This window comes from Chelonus insularis, unplaced genomic scaffold, assembly GCF_013357705.1.
Source record: "Chelonus insularis isolate UGA/USDA-ARS -01 unplaced genomic scaffold, ASM1335770v1 contig_93_pilon, whole genome shotgun sequence".
Taxonomy (NCBI): Eukaryota; Metazoa; Arthropoda; class Insecta; order Hymenoptera; family Braconidae; genus Chelonus; species Chelonus insularis.
Genome location: NW_023276782.1, coordinates 836,506 through 854,219, shown reverse-complemented (window position 1 = coordinate 854,219; position 17,714 = coordinate 836,506). Strand labels below are relative to the sequence as shown.

Genomic DNA, 17,714 nt, shown 5'->3' with positions numbered 1-17,714 from the left:
GCAGCATCATACAATAACATCTATCCAGATAATTCTAAATGATTAATTCATTTCGAATATTACATTTTAATTAATAATCATTAATTAATTTATTAAATAATCAATTTAAAAATGTTTAAATAAACGATTTGAGGACATTCCCACAATTTACCATAACTCGATAACTTGTTACCGACGGTCACATTGTACAGTCGATCATATCGGTGTTGACTTATTTATTACCAACAGATCTCTGATGATAATTTTATTACTTTTCGCGGGGAAACCAAGCATCAATGAAGTCGAGTGTACAAATAATTAATAAATATAATTAGGAAGAATATTTATTCATAAAATGAAGAAATTGAATCTGATTAAGCTTTTTCTATACCCCATATGATAAATTCAACTATTAATGAGGTATATTTACATAAGAAACTCCATCATGTCTATTTGTTGTTCAATTTTTTGAAATAATATTTGGAGATTTGTCTAATACTGTGTATGTTCCCAGGAATTTATGATGACAAATAAAATAAACAATTTAATTATTTTTACCAATGATCCGAAGATAATGAACGAATACTAAGCATTTGTTTTGACATCTGTTAAACTATATGACCTGTGTCAGTAGTATCGTCACACTAGAACATTTTGGAGTAAAGTTTGAAGTATGTAGTGTTTAATGTAGTTTTTATTACAATAATAATAGAATATTGTTTTAGGCATTGTTCAGTTCATTATTGGTATCAAAATTGTTTAAAGGTCATATTTAATGTTAGAGGCTCTTTAGAGTGACTGTATTGTGTCGTACGTTTATGTGCTTGTGTCCCCACATTTAGGGTGAACAGACCCTTCGTTTTATCATTACCGTCAATTTGATAGTATTAAACACACCTATATGTAGATATATTATACATATAAAGGTATACATGTAATACGTATTCGTATCTCATTATCGAACAAAACTATATTGTAGAGGTTATGTAGCGACAGAAAAATGGCTACTAAAATCAATAAATGCTCTATAGAGGAAAGAAATTTGTTACGAAATGCTTTTAAAGACGAGAACAAGTTAGTGCAGTAGGATGGAGTAGTTTTCAGTTAACGTAGTAATTTCTAAAAATAAAAAAAATTATATAAACCGATTATGTTTATGATAAGTGTATGTTTCTTACGATCAATGAAGTTTACCAAAAACAATTTTTAGTGATTATTATTTAAAGGGATATGTGTATATGTATCTTAGTTGTTTGGTAAATGTCCTATTACTATGGACTTTTTTTTAATGCTCATTTTGGCTGTGATTATATTTACATGTGGAATAATATGTACGTTGGCTGTGGAATTTTATATTTTGAAAAAATACCTCGAGGGTGCTCCAAAAGCAAAACCTCCTGGGAAAATTCCATCTTATGGGAAAGCAGTATTACCTGACGAATTATTAAAAAGTCTCAATGACGAGAAAAACAAATTTACTAGTAATTTATCTAGAAGTCATCAAAACTTTTCACAAGGAAATGAAAACTTAGCTATTAATTTAACGCTGCAGTTTTTATTTAATGAGTTAAAGCATGCTGAACGTGTGAGATTATGGCTATATAGGAAATTAAATAATGAATTTAAAGAATTATTAACACAAACAACAACTGGTAGATTGTTTGATAGCGTACAGGTAATTAATATTTAAAAAGTTTACTTCTCTTGTCATTTGTTTTTAATAATTAAAAATATTTGTTAAAAAATTATTCAATAGTTAAGAGAATTGAATCTCGGTACTCAATTTCCAACAATCAAAGGACTTGAAGTAGCAGATTCGGTTATTGATCGAGACACTGGATTACTGGAAACATTGGATTTATCATTGGATCTCCATTACTCAGGAAATTTTCAACTCTCTATTGATGTTAAAATGTTATTAGGAAAAACAGCATATCTCTCATTACAAGGTAAATAACTTAAAAGACAATTATTTATAAATATAGGAAGAAACAATTGTTGTGAATAATTTTTTTTACTGTTTTTCTTTCTAGTAAAACGTATCACAGGAAAGGCCAGACTGCAATTCACAAGAATTCCATATACTCATTGGTCACTTAGCTTTTATTCTGAACCTATCTTAGAATTGGAGGTTCAATCGCAATTTCAAGGACGTCAATTACAACCACAAATAGTTTCATTAATTACTGGACAAATTAGGCGAGCTATTAGACGGAAGCATACATTGCCACGATATAAAATGCGATACAAGCCATTTTTCCGCAGATTAAATGATGAAGATATCGATTTATCTGAGGTAATTGGTCAATTTTATTCCATTTTGTTGTATTTAATTAAGTTACTCACAAAGTTTATTATATGCACTATTAGTCATGCGTCACAATTCTTATTTTTACTTTGAATAACAGATACAATCGTTATCCTTAACTAAAAAGAATTAAAGCACCGGAATTAAATTTTGTTCAATTTTTATTTTTAATTACAAAATAAATAAATTAATGACAATAACACATGTCAGTATTTCTAAAATAAAATAAATCTTGTAATAATTAATATCATTTACTTTATAGGTTGTGAGTACTCAGCTAACCCCAGGCTTATTAGAAGTCGTACTAGTGGAAGTAGAACGTTTAAATTTAGGTCAAAGCAATTTGCCATTAGAGGACTCATCACTTGTTGAAATTTATTGCACAATCAGTGTAGATTCAACCCCATGGGTGTATTTAACTCAATATGGCGGAGTTCCTTACATGGTTTTGGATCTGATCATCAGTAAGCCCAGCTCTCATCAACTAGGGGTAGTTTTTAAGCAAGAAGTTGTTCCAGAAATAGGACAAAATTGTGTCCTTGTTGAAACTATTGTTACTGGAAGTCCTGCCGCTATTGCTGAAATGAGGAAAGGAGATATTTTAGTTTCAGTTGATGGCAAAAAAATATCTAATATGAACCAAGTTGGTAAAATAGTTAAAAATGCAGCCCAGAGACGTTTTATTATCAGGGTTGAGAGAAAATATAGTAATAAAGCTGATTTCGATAGATGCAGTAATATTATTAAATCCAATGAATTTGATGATCATGTAAAAATAAAACATGAACCTATGATTAAATTTTCTGATCTCAAAGAGCATAGTGATAGTGAATTACTGGACAAAGCAGATTCGGGAATAAAATTGTTTAGACGTCGAAAAAGTAGCATCCAAGTATCATATGATGATTTTCAGTCATCAGAACCACTATCACGAAGAATCTCGACTATATCTAACGTATCAACTGCATCGAGTAGTGGTACTACAGCTTTTAGTGATGATTATTTATCGCCAAGCTTAACAGATTTATATATAACAACGAAAGAAAAACCCTTCGCTTCATCAATATCATTTGAAGAAACAAGAACATTCCAAATCGATTCGGAACTTCAATATTTAAATATCGGCGTTTGGGCTCGATATAGAGGTGGAGATGTGCCTCCAAAAATATTAGGTTACATTAATGCACCGATAAAACTTATACTAGCGCAATGTTCCACTTCTACAACCGGTCATTATCTGAAATGCCATCCACTTTTACCTCCGGATACAGGTATTTTCTTCGATAAAAATTTTTTTCATTGCTATTCTCATTTTTCATTTTACATTTGGATAAAAGTGAAATTTTATATTTATTTTTCAAGCTTCTTTCGCAAGTCTTAATTCTAAATTACAAGGATACTCAGGATTTGATCCAAGTCTATGTTATGGAGATATACTGCTGTCTTATAGATGGATTTCCACTAATATAAATCGACGAATTATTAGTAGTGATTTTAGCAAACGAGAAATAGAGACAGTAAAAAGCATTCCAGTTGTTAATAATGATGTTGTTGACAAAAAGTCTCATGATTTTATACGAACTCATTTTCATCGAGCAACTCATTGTGATTTTTGTTCAAAAAAGGTTAGTAATATTTAAAAAATTTACTATAAAACTTTGGAAACAGTTCTTCTAAAATTACACTTTTGATTTGATTATTAGATTTGGTTGAAAGATGCAGTTCAATGCCGAGACTGCGGTATGGTATGTCATAAAAAATGTGAAGCTCGTTGCCAAACATCCGGAGCATGTGGAGCAGAAAATCTGACGAATATGGCATTTGAAGTTGATGAAATGGAATCAAATGTAATCGTAGGAGAAGTGAATCCTGAGATTTCCCTTACAAGTTGTGAAGAACAAGTTCAGGTATTGAACACATAGTACAAACTTCCATTTATTTTAAAACTTTGAATGGGATTGATTTATTATTTATACATATTTACATCTTATACAAATGTATATATATATATATATATATTTCTTTATTATTTATTTATTTATTTATTTAATTATTTATCGAGTATAAGAATTTTGAGTTTTGTAATTTTTTATTTAGTACAATAATTACTCAGTAATCAAGATTCCTGCATTTATATAAATAAAAAAATTGTTAAAAACTTGCCTCAAGGATGGGTTATCCTCTTAAATACATATAGTAAATTATTACGAAATATTAATAGTAGAAATGATCGTTTTAATTATAGTAATATTAATATTAATGGTTAATACATTTAAAAATAATAATTATTACTAGATTGAGAGAAGTAAAACTGTATGAAAATATTCATAATTCTACTACATTGCCGTTCGAATGAATTTAATATAATTATTTGTAAAAAAAAGAATAAAATGTTTAACATGACGATAGAGTTATTTGTAGACATTTGCCTCGATCCTGGAACAACTAGGATAATTATATATGTCTGTTAAATATTTTTTATGTACATACTCATTTGATATCATATCGTGAGGGAATATTAAAAAACATAGACAACATTAATCGCTTAATTAGGGTATGATGGCTGTGAAGGCTAGTATAGCAAATACTCTTCTGGGCCTCAAGAAAGCTGGAAGTACGAGTTGTCTGGCTCCCCCATCGTCTACTGGTGGTTTAACATCTAGAAGTCTTCCACCAAGTCCATGTTCTTCGCGCAAGGTAGAATTTAATAATCTTTTCATATTAGAAGCAATAAATACAAATAGTCTGCACAATATTTTTTTTAATCAACTATTTTAGCTAATAGTAACCACTGCTTTTTATTTATACTTGTGAAACGATGAATTTAATTAGCATTTATAAAATTTAGAATTCACTCGTTGGAGGATTAGGCATAAGTCCTGACTTATTGGAAGGAGCAGAACCAAGTGTTGCTACCCCATTGATTGCTGGAGAATTGAATGATGGTCTCATGTCTCATGCCAAAGATACAGGAAGATTTTTATTCAATAATTTAGAGCCTGAGGAACGAGTCGATAAGATAAATTTAATGGTAATTGATTTTTAATTAATTTTTTTTTACTCGTTCAACATTTAATTTACTGTTTAGTTTATTGATTGGTAAACACTTTATTGATTTAAAATTTGATTGTAAATAGATGGGAAAACTGAAGGCAGCATTGGACTTTGAAACTACCTCAAGATTAGATCTATCACAAAGTAATGATGAAGAAAGTGCTAAATTAATAGCACAAAGTGACCTACGAGTACAAGCACTGAGTGTTTTATTATTGCATTATTGTGCAGGCCTGCAACATGCTCAGGAGATTTTAGACCGGACTAAAAAACAAAATTCTAATGTTAATGAATAAGAATTTAATGCATTTTAACTGTCGTAAAATTCTCCATCAGCTCGCTTTCTTACGATTAACAATTAGAATTCAAGTGTTGTGAAACAGTCAATATTACATACGTATAAAAAATATTACAGTACTAGCGGAAAAAATGTCGATGTTATTTAACATTTAGCTATTTTTTAGCTAACAGCACTATACGTTATACGTAATGATTTCGTATTTTCATTTCATGCACTAATTAATGTTTTAAAAGTAATTGAATGTATAAAATTAACGAAAAAATATTGAAACATCAAAACACCAATGCAAAAGACTCATATCTACAAGTTCAAATAGATTCAACATTTAATCAAATATTTGTCTATTATATTTATTGGATTGATGCAGGATTTTTGCTGACTGAATTATACTAATGACTGAGTATATTTACAATATTTTTCTTTAATAAATAATCAATAATGCTAACATTAAAAATATTTTGCTCATAAAATTAACTCAGTTAAAAATAAAGAGATTCATTTAATCAAACATATGAAGAATAATGCAAACACTTGCATTAATCCAGTGAAATTTTTTGAAAATACTTTTAGCCAGCATCAATATAAAAATAGCTATAAATAAAAAAACTAATACTGCACTCAGTGCTTGTTATTCCATCCATTTATTCACATTAATGGATAACTAATAATGATGATAATTATAGTTATATTTATTAATTATAATATAAAGTTTAAAATATATAAGTGTACAAAAAAAAAACAATATAAAATGAAGAAAAAAAAGAAAAATGTATAATAAATAAAATGTTTCGAATGAATTTATGGATATGTTAAGTTCCAAGAAAATGTGAAAATAAATAAAATGTCAAAGACGTAGAATTAGTCGAAATACAAAGAGCCAACGAACAGACATAAAAAAATGCCTCACTACGTATCTTTTTGTAGTTGGATGACGATATGAGCATAGCCAGCCAAGGTTTTCCAATTTCAAAACGGAAATTTGCTCTCGCACGTCATTTCGTATTTTTCTGTGTACGTTTGTCTACAGATAAACAAGATCGTACATATACTTTCATGTTCTTTATCACCGGTAGAACGGCGCGAAAGCCAAGATGAAGAAGCAAAAGTCATGGGGGATTTTGCTCGACAATCTATTTTTATCGTGAAAATACACGCGCAGTATTTTCTGGCTCATCTCCAAGTGTATACCGTCAAGTACATAAACATTTTGTCCCTGTTAGGTATAGATTCAAACATGTGCAACTAGTGCAACTGTTGAATATGTTATATATCACCTGTTTTCAATCAATCAACAACATTTATATTTTATTTTATGCTTTACTACATTTTAACGTTTTACGACTAATAATGATGTTCAATTGATAAAAGCTTAACTGTGTATCCACGTGGAAGTGACATGCAGTCTGCCGTTGTTTTCAAACAAAGAGGAAGCCAAGACAAAGTCAGCTGATCCAAGGTGCTTGTCCGGTGGGAGATTGCGAGAAAGCTTAAATAGCACTGTGCCTTCTGATGCAGACCAGTGCCAACGAGTGATTCTTTACATAAACAACAAAGTTTCAGCCTTTTTCCATTATAATCCGCTTGAGTTCAGTGTTGATATAATGCGTGTTCATTTGCTGCAGTGAAAGTACTGGAAATCAACGGATTATCTCGTGGGAAATGCTCGTCTTCTACACATGATAGATGCGGAAGAGCTCGTGATTACGCATTCATTTAATTTATTACAACCATTAAATTTTATACCTCTACCTTTTTTTTATTAAATTAATACTGTACACAAAAAGTAGGAAAAAATAATACTAATAAAATGAAACCACCATCATATAATTCAGAAGCAGTTCGACAAATCTCTCAAGAAGAGGGTGAAAGAAATGTTGCAACTGCAGTGTGTGTACAATTGGCAGGTAGAGCTATCATCAGAGTCGTTTCACGCTGTGAGGAAGCTCAGGACAATTGCAATCTAGGTGAGCCGGAGATAAATATATTGATAAGATAACAATCGCTATTCTATTATTAATTTAATGTTACAGTACTGCGTGACGCATCAGTCACACAAAAGAACCAAGCATAGAAAAATCATGATTAAAATTACAGGTGATGAGGATACCAGTGATAATGCAAATAATGATTTTCAACTTGACCATTAACTTAATTAGAATTTCTACTTAATTCTATACCATTTTCTAATAATTACTTTTACTACACATTTTTCTCTTCTTTCAACTTTTTTTTTTTAAAGCCTAATTAAAATTCAATTACAAAAATTGTATTGTTATTTATGCACTCTTTATTTAAATTTTTTCTAATATTATAAAAAATTTTGCAATTATACTATCTAAAGTATTTACTTAAAATCAACCAAAGGCCGTAGTATATAATAATAAACAATAATAAAAACTAGTGATGAAATACAATATTGATCAAATGATCATTAAAGTCCAGCCTTGAATGATCTGTTTAGAGCTATCTTTTCTTTGGATTACTGCCCAATGCCATTACATTGCATTTCCTCGTACAGAAAATATCACGTTTATCTATTGGTGATTCACACTGGAAGATTGATTAGTTTGATTTACTATTAGATAATAACAAAGTTTCAATTCAAATTTAAAACTCGCAGTACTTTGACGTAGTATTTCCGGTTTGTTGGTCTTTCTATAACGTACAGATTATTTTTACTGATTCCAAAATAACAACGGGTATAACTAGAATATAGTGTAAAGATTCCCAGCAGAGAATAGTAAAGTGGTAGCCAAGATGGCTAATGCAGTCACGAGAGTAATTTGTCGTTGTGAAGAGGCACAAAAGAACAATAATCTTGGTATCAAAAGCAATTATTAATCATCATTATAATAAATTTTTTATTACCCTGATAATTTAATAATTTAAATCTTGAATGCCTAATATATAGTAGTCAGATAGATAAAAACTTTTACTCTTTGTTTATAATGTACTGTGCCTTAATTGTAGTTCCGGAATGGAAATCGAGAGCAGGAGAAAGCGTAAACTTATGTGTAGATTTTACATTAATTATGTTCTTTTCATTCAAGGAATGCTATATTATTAGAATTTTAGTATTTTTAGGATCATTTATATGTTAATACAGATGTTATTCAGAGATACTTTTTTAAATATGATAATTTTTATAATATTTAATAATTCATTTTCAGATTTGTCTGAGTGCCAATTAATGCAAGTACCTGATGCAGTTTATCATTTAATGCGACATACAGAATTAAAATCATGTGATTTGTCAAGTAATGTTATTACAAAAATTCCTGCTAAATTTGCAGTCAAGTTCTCCTTAATTACTGGTTAGTAGTAAAAATTAATTTTAATAATTATTAATAATAATTTTCATTCACATGGTCTTTTCATTTTTCTTAGAACTCAATTTGAGTCACAATCAAATGAGTAAATTACCCGAAGAGCTTGCAGAACTTCAAGAGCTTGAAAGGCTTGATATTTCACACAATTCGTTCATTGCACTTCCGCCAGTTACATATCGAATGCCACAATTAAAACGGCTTCTTGCTAATAATAATTCAATTATTGGTAAATTATTTTTTATTGTTTATAAAAAACTTGGTGTTGTTATTTCTAAAAATATCTTTAAATTAAGCTATTTTTGACAGACATTGATGTTGAAAGACTTAAACGAGCACCAGCACTGGAATTTATAGATCTCCGAGAAAACACAATACCTCCAAGGATCCATGATCTTCTTGGGAATTTAAAGTCAATACAAGTTGAACTGACACCTCGGCAAGTTGAAGATTGGGAAGATCTTACTGTCTGAGATTATAGTTAACGAGTTAGTAAAGATCAAATTTTACGAGAATTATTTATAAACAAGTTGGCTAAATTTGCGAAATTAAATAAGCAAAGTAACAACAAACAAAGAAATTATAAAAACAGAATAGGAGTAAGATAACTTGCTCAATTGTTGAGTCAATGCATTTAAATTGTGTTGACAAATATTACATTTATTACACTAATAATTGTATTGATTTAAAGCTAAAAGCTCCTGCTTAATAAGCGCATAGATATGTACTTAAATACTTAATATAATTAATAAAAAAGAACTTATGATGATCGATTTAATTAATCGATCATTAATCTGCTGTGATTTACACTGGATATGACTGCCAATGTCAAATGATAGCTTCTGGTATTAAGTAGAAAAGTGTGATATTTTTTTTATCTCACATTATAAAAAGTAAATACTACTGTTAATTGAAAAAATACATCAATTAAAAACAAAGAATGCTTAATGATGATGAATAATAATAATGACGATGTATCACAGGGATGTAAAATTAAATCTGATTATGATAATGTTTTATAGATATCTTTCTATACTTATAATCTAGTCAATAATATGTATAAAATATTACACGATATTTAGCAAATGTAATCCTCATGAATTTATTTGTTATATCAATTTAAGTGTTGCAATTTAATTTTTTTTTTATATAACAATACTAACATTCGTTAATTATTTATTTAGTTAACGAAGGAAGAGAACAGAGTTTTCGATATTTTATAGGTGAATTCAGTCAATAATTCATATTGGTTTAGTACCTGTATTTTATATATAGTATATGTATCTCAGATAATAATAATAATAATCGTAATTAATTATAATGAAAAGAATAATTATTACAATAAATCGTATAATGAGTCACAAAGTTAATTATCTACAATACTTATCAGTTGATAAAAAAAAAAATCACAAAATATACAGATTAAACATACATTTGTCTCGAAAGAAATAAAACAGTATTTTACGTAAAGTGATTAGATTATTTCCAACTGTATGTAATCTTGTGATGCGCAGTTCACGAGGATCAAATTACTCAAGGTACATTATTAACGAGAATAGTTGTAATCAAACTCGTCCCGGTTGTAAAAAATATACAATGGGACATTACATTAGCTAATAATGAATTAAATGTTGTCACAATTATTTCGGGGTTTGATGCTTATATTGCTAAATTGATACGCGCACATTCATTAACTAATTTATTACTTCAAGTATACCCTTTACCCAATCAACACTATATACATCAATGTATTTTGTTTCATTTCTTGGATTCACAAAGCAATAATGAAAGCCAAGATTTATAGCTTAACGGAGTGACAATGAAGCACCTTTTTCGCGTCATGTATTTTTTTACATCCATTGTCCACCGATTATTATTTTATCAGATTGCCATATAAATATTTAAAATTTTTTTTGTTCATGAATTAAAATGTTTTCATTTTAAATGAGATATACATATATATATATTTTTTTTCATGAGAACTTTAAATAACTTTCTGAGCGATATTTTGATAGAGATCAGTCTCTTTCAATTTTTAAATTATTATTTTTTTTTGTTATTTTTATTTTTTCAAGACGTATATGAATGATTATACATGGGCCAGCCCCTCAATTTAAACGTTTAGCATAACGTGAAAAAGTGTAATTCAAAGCATATACATCATTCTCCAGTACCCATAATTATAACGAGTCCTAAGTAGCATACATACACATACATTTTTTGCATACATCCATTCATACTTCAATTGCTAATTTTATTAGTAATTTACGCTCGTGAAAGCGCAAATGATTACGATAAAATTGCACGAATCTTGATCGCGAATATATATATCTAGAATATGACTGATTTACATAATTTTAATTATTTGATTTCTTAAAATATTCTTATGAAAATTTCTATGTTATAATCAATGAATAATGTCCCAAAGATATCCATTCTTTCTACATTATTCAATAAATGTCATCTCGGCGAAATAACTCTCGCAATAGTTGAGTATTTTCATATTAGTATTTTTATTGACTAACCTGAAAGACTCATTTTTCGCGAGTCGAAGCTCATTTTGAGTCAGATTCGTCAGTATTATTAGTAGAAAATTGTTATGTGTTGTAAAGTTGATATTCTATATACGATGTTGGAACAAATCCCTCTATAGGTTGCGACATTCTACGTACTCTTGTCCATCCATCACCTTGATCCAATTCAATCATGTAAAGCTCCTCACCATCATACATAGGTATTGATCCTTCACTTGTGGCTGAAGAACAGAATTTAATTATCATTTTTGAATTTGGTTCAATACATTAACGAGATTAAAAATAAATTTTATTGTAAATACTGACATTCTTTTAGAATTGAGGATTTTATATGTATTTCATGAACTTATTATCAAGAAAATAAATACAAACTTGGAAAAAAAAATTACAAAGGATTTAAAATATTCGGATTGAGAAGAACTATGATTCATTCAAGTAATTTACGTGCGTTTAAAATGAAGTCAATTAGATTTCATTCATTTTTGTTCGTTCTATTTTAATAACGAATCGTATTATTTATAACAATTATCTCAAAGATTTGTTGATAACCGTTACCAAGAGATTACTCTACTACGTAATAGTCAAATAAAGATTATTCGATAAAAGTTACCCAAATGCTTTCATCATAAATAAATTCAATAATCGTAAGTACAATCTTTGTGTTTGAACTTCTATTTTTAGAATATTTCTAACAAAACGTTTTTTATAATAGCCTTTAAAAAGAATCATTAATCGCAAATAAATATATTTTATATAGAAATAAAATTAATGTTTTTAATTCAAGTTATTTTTGTATTATCAAAGAATTTCATTTGATTACGAATTATAAATAAATCAACGTTTTTTTTCCCTGTAAGTAACAATATTCATTAAATTAAAGTGTACTTTGTTAGATATATAAAATATTTTTCTTTGAAGAATTCATCAACACTCAATTAGAGTTCTGAATAAAACATATTTCTTTGAAAAAAATCATTAAATCTGATAGTAATACTGACTTAATCAGTATTTATAGCAAACCTACTTAGATTCACTGATGAATTCATAAAATAAAATATACAAAAATCAAAGAGAAATTTTTTTGCAAAAAAAATAAACTTACCATCAAAGGGATAGAGAGCTCGACAAGTACCAAGGGGTGGTTGAGCATCCAATTCATCAACATAATATTCTTCACCTCCGCTGCCAGGTAATGACGTTCGTGAAGCACCAAGACCAGATTCCGGGCTATTCGTGGAACTGTGCATGAGTACGGTAAAACAAATACCATCTCTATTTGCCTAATATTACTATTCTAACGTACAATCATTTATTTGACAAGTCAAATAATTGATAAAAAAAATAAACTGCTAGCTATGTGAGTTATTTAAAGAATAGAGAGGGTGGAAAGAGAAATTTCAGATCAACTTACTCATGCGTTGGTTGAGGCGTGCCTGGTGTACTTTTCTTATGTGCTGGTTGACTTGTGTTAGCATTAGTGACGCTTGAATCTGAAGCAGATCGAGATAAACTCTCCTCACCGCCTGAATGGCTGGATCTCCGTGAATTAACAGACCTCGTTGTTGAACCGTTGCTTGTAGGCTTTCGTGGAGCTTGACTTGGACTAAAAATGATCAATTATTAATAAATATTAATTGACTAAAGATATTTCTAATTAAATTTATGCTATTTTATTTTCTAGAAGCCATTTAGAATTTATGATTACCTCGAAAGACCAACACCAGCTTTTATAGCATCATCTAAATATCCCTGGAATTTGGTCAATTCAGCACCTAACTTATCTAGTTTATGACTGGATTGATTCAATTGACCTTCTATGCTCATAGGATCTCCTAGAGCTGGATTCTGTTCGTAAACACCTTTCATTTTCATCAGTGCGTCTCGCGCAGCTGTTTCTTGTTGAATTTTAGCTTGAATCTCATCTAATCTCTGCTGTAGTCTTTTCTTCCTCTGGTTTGGAGGTAAATCACTGCAATCCTCCTTTGCGCCATCACCATATCCAGGTACATTGTTCTAAAAAATTTAATTAATTAATTTAAGATGATATTTAATTATTTATGATTACACAAACAATCACAACGCTGAACATTTATCGAATCTATCGAAAAACAAATTTAAAAAAAAAGGGAATGATTCATCAATGGCAGAAAAAAAAATAAAAATACAGACTTTATTAGTGAAAAGAATGCATATGTTAAATAAGACAGACCTTTAAAGCTATGCACACCTCGATCAACTTCTGCCGTTTGCATGGAACATATTAAATAATAAAAGCGAATCATTCAATATGGAAATGAAGATTCTGATGATGAAAGCATTAAAAATAATAAATAATTAATGTATTAAATGAATGAGCGTGCACTTATTAGAGAAATCTTTGTCGGTGGGGGTGTTGAATAAGTGTAATATAGCATTGTTAATATAATGAATAATCCTGCTTGTTGAATTGTGTTTGAAGCCAACAAAAATTCATTCGTGTAAACCTAGTACTTACTAAATAGTAAATAAATCCAAAATTGTAGATCATAAGTGTTGGAAAAAAAATTGTACATTTGTAGGTAGATTGAACCAACCGCCAATTTGGATAAAAGAGAAAAAAATTATTCATATTCTAAATTAATATAATAATACATTTGATTTCATTGAAATAATATATATACTAATAATGATTTCATGCTAAATTCTACTTAATTTTATGCCAAGCAACAATTAGTAAATGGTATTAAAATGCATTGTTGATATTTGAATATGATTATAAATGATACTGTGCTATATAAAATATTCTTGTGATAAATGTAAAGAGTATTTCATAAACCTCATACCTTATTGCTGCTGAAAATTCCGAAGATGCCAACTCTCTTCTTTATCTTTCCTCCTGAAACGGTACCTTTTACTGTGAGGTGATTGTGAATTGGCTGCATCGTTGTAGTTGACAATTGAGTATTACTATCATACGATTTTGCAGCTGATAAATCTTCAAAAGGAAAATCACCAGGTGGAGTAAACCCACTTTTATATCGTTCGATTACTAAAAGAGTATCTTCTTTTTCATTAATTTCATTGGCCGCTTTTTCGATACCATCTAAACACTGAGAAATAATTGGTGCTACCGATCGTTCTATTTCTACTGATTTTAACATATAATTTCTCATATTTTTTATTCTCTTTTCATCTAATTCCTATAAATTATAAACAATAATTATTATTTTGTCTCCATAAACATTTGACGCATTTTCCTATCATTATAATTCTTAATTGTCTGATTTATTTACTTGTAAATGTTGAAAAACTTGTGGCATTGCTGTGTGATAATGTAAAGTTTGCATCTCGTTAGTCTTTTGCAATTGATTAGCATATTCTGTTTTAGCTTCTTCACTCTGTTGTGTTTTTAACGTCATATTCATACGTTGTTTTTCGACCTATCAAATAAAAAAAAACAAAGAACTTGTTGATATCAATGTAACAATTAAAAGAATTCAAACAACTTTCAATCTATATTTTAAAAAAAAATACCTCTGCTCTTGATAAATTGAGATCAGCGTCAGCACGTTGGTAATTTTCAAGAGCTCTCTCTGCTTCGCGATATGCTTTTTCATATGCTTTTCTAGCACGTTCTAAACTACCAATTTGCGTAGCTAGCGTAGCCATTAGCCTAGCACCTTCTTGTAGATGCTTCTTTCTATCTTCTTTAAAGTCCTTGACAAGTAAATTCAGTTCACGAAGTACATTTGCTTGGAGATTTTCAGCAATCACCTCTCTTTGACCGGCTTGATCATTAACTTCATTTAGTTCCATTTTAAATGCACGACATGGACTATACCTTAAAGAAACAAATTAAATAGAAAATTAAATATCTATTAGTTTATCACTGAATTTCACTTCAACCTCTTTCTATCAGGTTTATTTTTAGACAACTATCATACTTACTGATAATCTTCTTCCTCTTTTTTTTTCGGTAGATAATTTTTCACTAGCCTTCTGCAATATCAATAACAATTAAAGATTTCATTAACTAATTTACTTGACCATTAAATAAAATAATAAAAGTCTTTGCAAGTCGCTTGAGAAAATAAACGTGATTTATTGATTCAGTCGTTGAAATTCCAACTTTTTGTCCACCATTAAATGAACATTTCAAATGATAATCGACATTACATCGATATCAATAAATTATATATCAATAAGAATCAAATGAAATAAATAAGTTTCATCCTGCAAAGACTTCTTTAAGGATGTTTATTAATGATATCATTAATTTTAATTAATTTTTTACCTAAGATTGCCGGCATATTCAACTTCAATTTTACATCGATCCCTTATAAAGTGTCCATATCTCTCAAGAAAATCTATCCCTTTCTGCGTGTGTAGGGACAGATTGTCGTACTGATCCTGTTGAATGACAAAAACAAAATTCTTTGAATATCTTAACGTGATTATGATGATTATAATGAAAAATAACTTTGATGTAGTGCATCGCGTGGTGGTATTATTTGTTAAAACCGGTTTTAGCCGAATATGGAGACACCACGAATGAGCCATCTATACGAAAGAAGGCCTTCAGACTCGAAGAACTGCATAGCCGTGGTTTCTCCATAAAAGTTCAATGCCTGATAGTAATACAGGACACCGGATTTTGTATGACAAGTCTATCTTGTACTGCGTGATAATGAATTTCACTGATCTTGCCATTGAATGAGAGCATGTGACATAAAAAAGGCATCCTACAAAGGATCGAGGGAAAAAAAATGTTTTTTTTTTTTAAACTTGCTCTCTTAACTAATGAATATAACGTGTGTTTAGTCGAGTATCAAGTGCACTATGAGTCATATAAACGAGTTGGGGGCGCCTCACCCTCATTGTATATATTGACCCTAGTGTAGGAACTTCTTTGTATGTACTTGTATGAATGAGTAATATTTTATACAACATTAATCTACCATTAATCACTGGATTAAGTGTTTTAAATAGTTATCATAACAAAAATTTCTTAATGAAAATAATTAAAGTGCTAAAAGTCATACATGACAACAAACAAAGTCTTTTAGTCATTTATATAGCTGAAGCTTATCTTTAGTAGGCTAGCAAGTTAAATTACATCTTTCACGATATGTATTAGTCACTAAATGTGTGCCTATCGGCGTATCTATTATCAGCGGAGAAAAAGAAAGAAATAGTGGAAAAGACGACGAGGTCAAACTGGAAAGGAATAAATTGAATCGCGGCTTTCATTCGTGGGGAAACAAGTATATTGAGCAAGTGGTTGGGGACACAGGAGTAATGTCAAAATCACATAAGAATTGAAATTCATTACAATCAATCGTCTTGAATAACTAGAAAATGAAACGATGTATGAGTCATGTAGGAAAATCGAGCTTATATGTTTTGGTGATAAAAAAAAAAACATAAAAGAACGCAAAACTCTCAGATTGCACCAGGTATGTTGGTAGTGATAATAAGTGGAGGCCATAGCATACGACTTACCCAAAGTTCACTACCCCAACTCATTATTGCGCCCGGGAAAACCAGTCGCTAAAAATTTTTTACAACACTTTACATGTAGCACTTGAAAAAGTCACTTGCGTAACTGAGAAATGTATTTGCGACTATAAAAACCAATGAAAACGCATGAATATCATGCGTCAGATCACCGCGCACATTGACGAAAATACATTTACAACATGTCCGCCTATAATTGTAACCACTGACTGGTTGAACCCACACCCAACATCCAGTACTTCACCGCATTTGTGTGAGACTGGTTTATCGATGTTTCAGAATTGATTGTCAGCGCTCTCCGACGGAGAAATTGTAAAGTACTATCTCGCTTTTTTGAATCGTGGCGCTGCATGTAACTACTCGACAACTTTAAAATTTCCAAAAAATCAATAAGAAAAACGATTTTTTTGCACCGAATATTTATAGAAATCTTTAAAAAATTATTAAAAAATGTTAAACATATATTATAGAATAAATTTTATATTCTCAATATTATTTCGAATAATCTAAAAATTAACACAATCACAATAGATAGCAGTCTATTATAATCGAATCAAACGGTTTTAGAAAATCAATACAGAATATTGTAAGAATTCAGAAATTTTTAAATTAATTTTTTTTTCATAGAATATGTTCTTAAAAAACAAAAAATTAAATATATTTATATTTACGAACCATTGAAAAATAAAGTTTATAACATTCCATATTGAATTTTT

At 29.5% G+C, this 17,714-nt stretch overlaps 3 protein-coding genes across 9 annotated transcripts; 2 read left to right on the top strand and 1 right to left on the bottom strand.

Moving 5' to 3' along the window:
- The first annotated feature begins 286 nt into the window (after nucleotides 1-286).
- Pdzd8 (PDZ domain containing 8) lies at nucleotides 287-6,380 on the top strand. Of its 2 annotated transcripts, XM_035092330.1 has the most exons (11): nucleotides 287-399; nucleotides 494-650; nucleotides 705-1,654; nucleotides 1,736-1,928; nucleotides 2,013-2,275; nucleotides 2,550-3,558; nucleotides 3,650-3,912; nucleotides 3,991-4,194; nucleotides 4,841-4,984; nucleotides 5,136-5,318; nucleotides 5,425-6,380. In XM_035092330.1, exons 3-11 carry the CDS (start codon nucleotides 1,253-1,255, stop codon nucleotides 5,635-5,637), a joined length of 2,874 nt encoding a protein of 957 aa, XP_034948221.1. In that variant the 5' UTR covers nucleotides 287-399; nucleotides 494-650; nucleotides 705-1,252; the 3' UTR covers nucleotides 5,638-6,380. The 2 variants fall into 2 exon arrangements, with proteins under 2 accessions (XP_034948221.1, XP_034948220.1); XM_035092329.1 differs by having other exon boundaries at nucleotides 494-1,654.
- Cip4 (formin-binding protein 1-like Cip4) lies at nucleotides 2,733-17,236 on the bottom strand. Of its 5 annotated transcripts, XR_004691011.1 has the most exons (12): nucleotides 16,984-17,007; nucleotides 15,776-15,891; nucleotides 15,430-15,480; nucleotides 15,016-15,322; nucleotides 14,775-14,921; nucleotides 14,325-14,681; nucleotides 13,712-13,741; nucleotides 13,208-13,515; nucleotides 12,914-13,105; nucleotides 12,605-12,741; nucleotides 11,494-11,723; nucleotides 2,733-2,865 (listed from the first exon to the last, which is right to left on the bottom strand). XR_004691011.1 is itself a non-coding variant. In XM_035092332.1 (11 exons), the coding sequence occupies exons 1-11, from the start codon at nucleotides 17,005-17,007 to the stop codon at nucleotides 11,566-11,568; spliced, it is 1,815 nt and encodes a 604-aa protein (XP_034948223.1). In that variant the 5' UTR covers nucleotides 17,008-17,236; the 3' UTR covers nucleotides 11,016-11,565. The 5 variants fall into 5 exon arrangements, 4 of the variants coding, with proteins under 4 accessions (XP_034948223.1, XP_034948222.1, XP_034948224.1 ...); XM_035092332.1 differs by lacking the exon at nucleotides 2,733-2,865 and having other exon boundaries at nucleotides 11,016-11,723; nucleotides 12,605-12,729; nucleotides 16,984-17,236; XM_035092331.1 differs by lacking the exon at nucleotides 2,733-2,865 and having other exon boundaries at nucleotides 11,016-11,723.
- Sclp (leucine rich repeat containing protein 20 sclp) lies at nucleotides 7,144-10,611 on the top strand. 2 transcript variants are annotated; one of them, XM_035092335.1, is made up of 4 exons: nucleotides 7,144-7,606; nucleotides 8,813-8,956; nucleotides 9,030-9,197; nucleotides 9,278-10,611. In XM_035092335.1, exons 1-4 carry the CDS (start codon nucleotides 7,450-7,452, stop codon nucleotides 9,439-9,441), a joined length of 633 nt encoding a protein of 210 aa, XP_034948226.1. In that variant the 5' UTR covers nucleotides 7,144-7,449; the 3' UTR covers nucleotides 9,442-10,611. The 2 variants fall into 2 exon arrangements, with proteins under 2 accessions (XP_034948226.1, XP_034948228.1); XM_035092337.1 differs by lacking the exon at nucleotides 7,144-7,606 and adding an exon at nucleotides 8,272-8,463.
- Nucleotides 17,237-17,714: the final 478 nt, after the last annotated feature.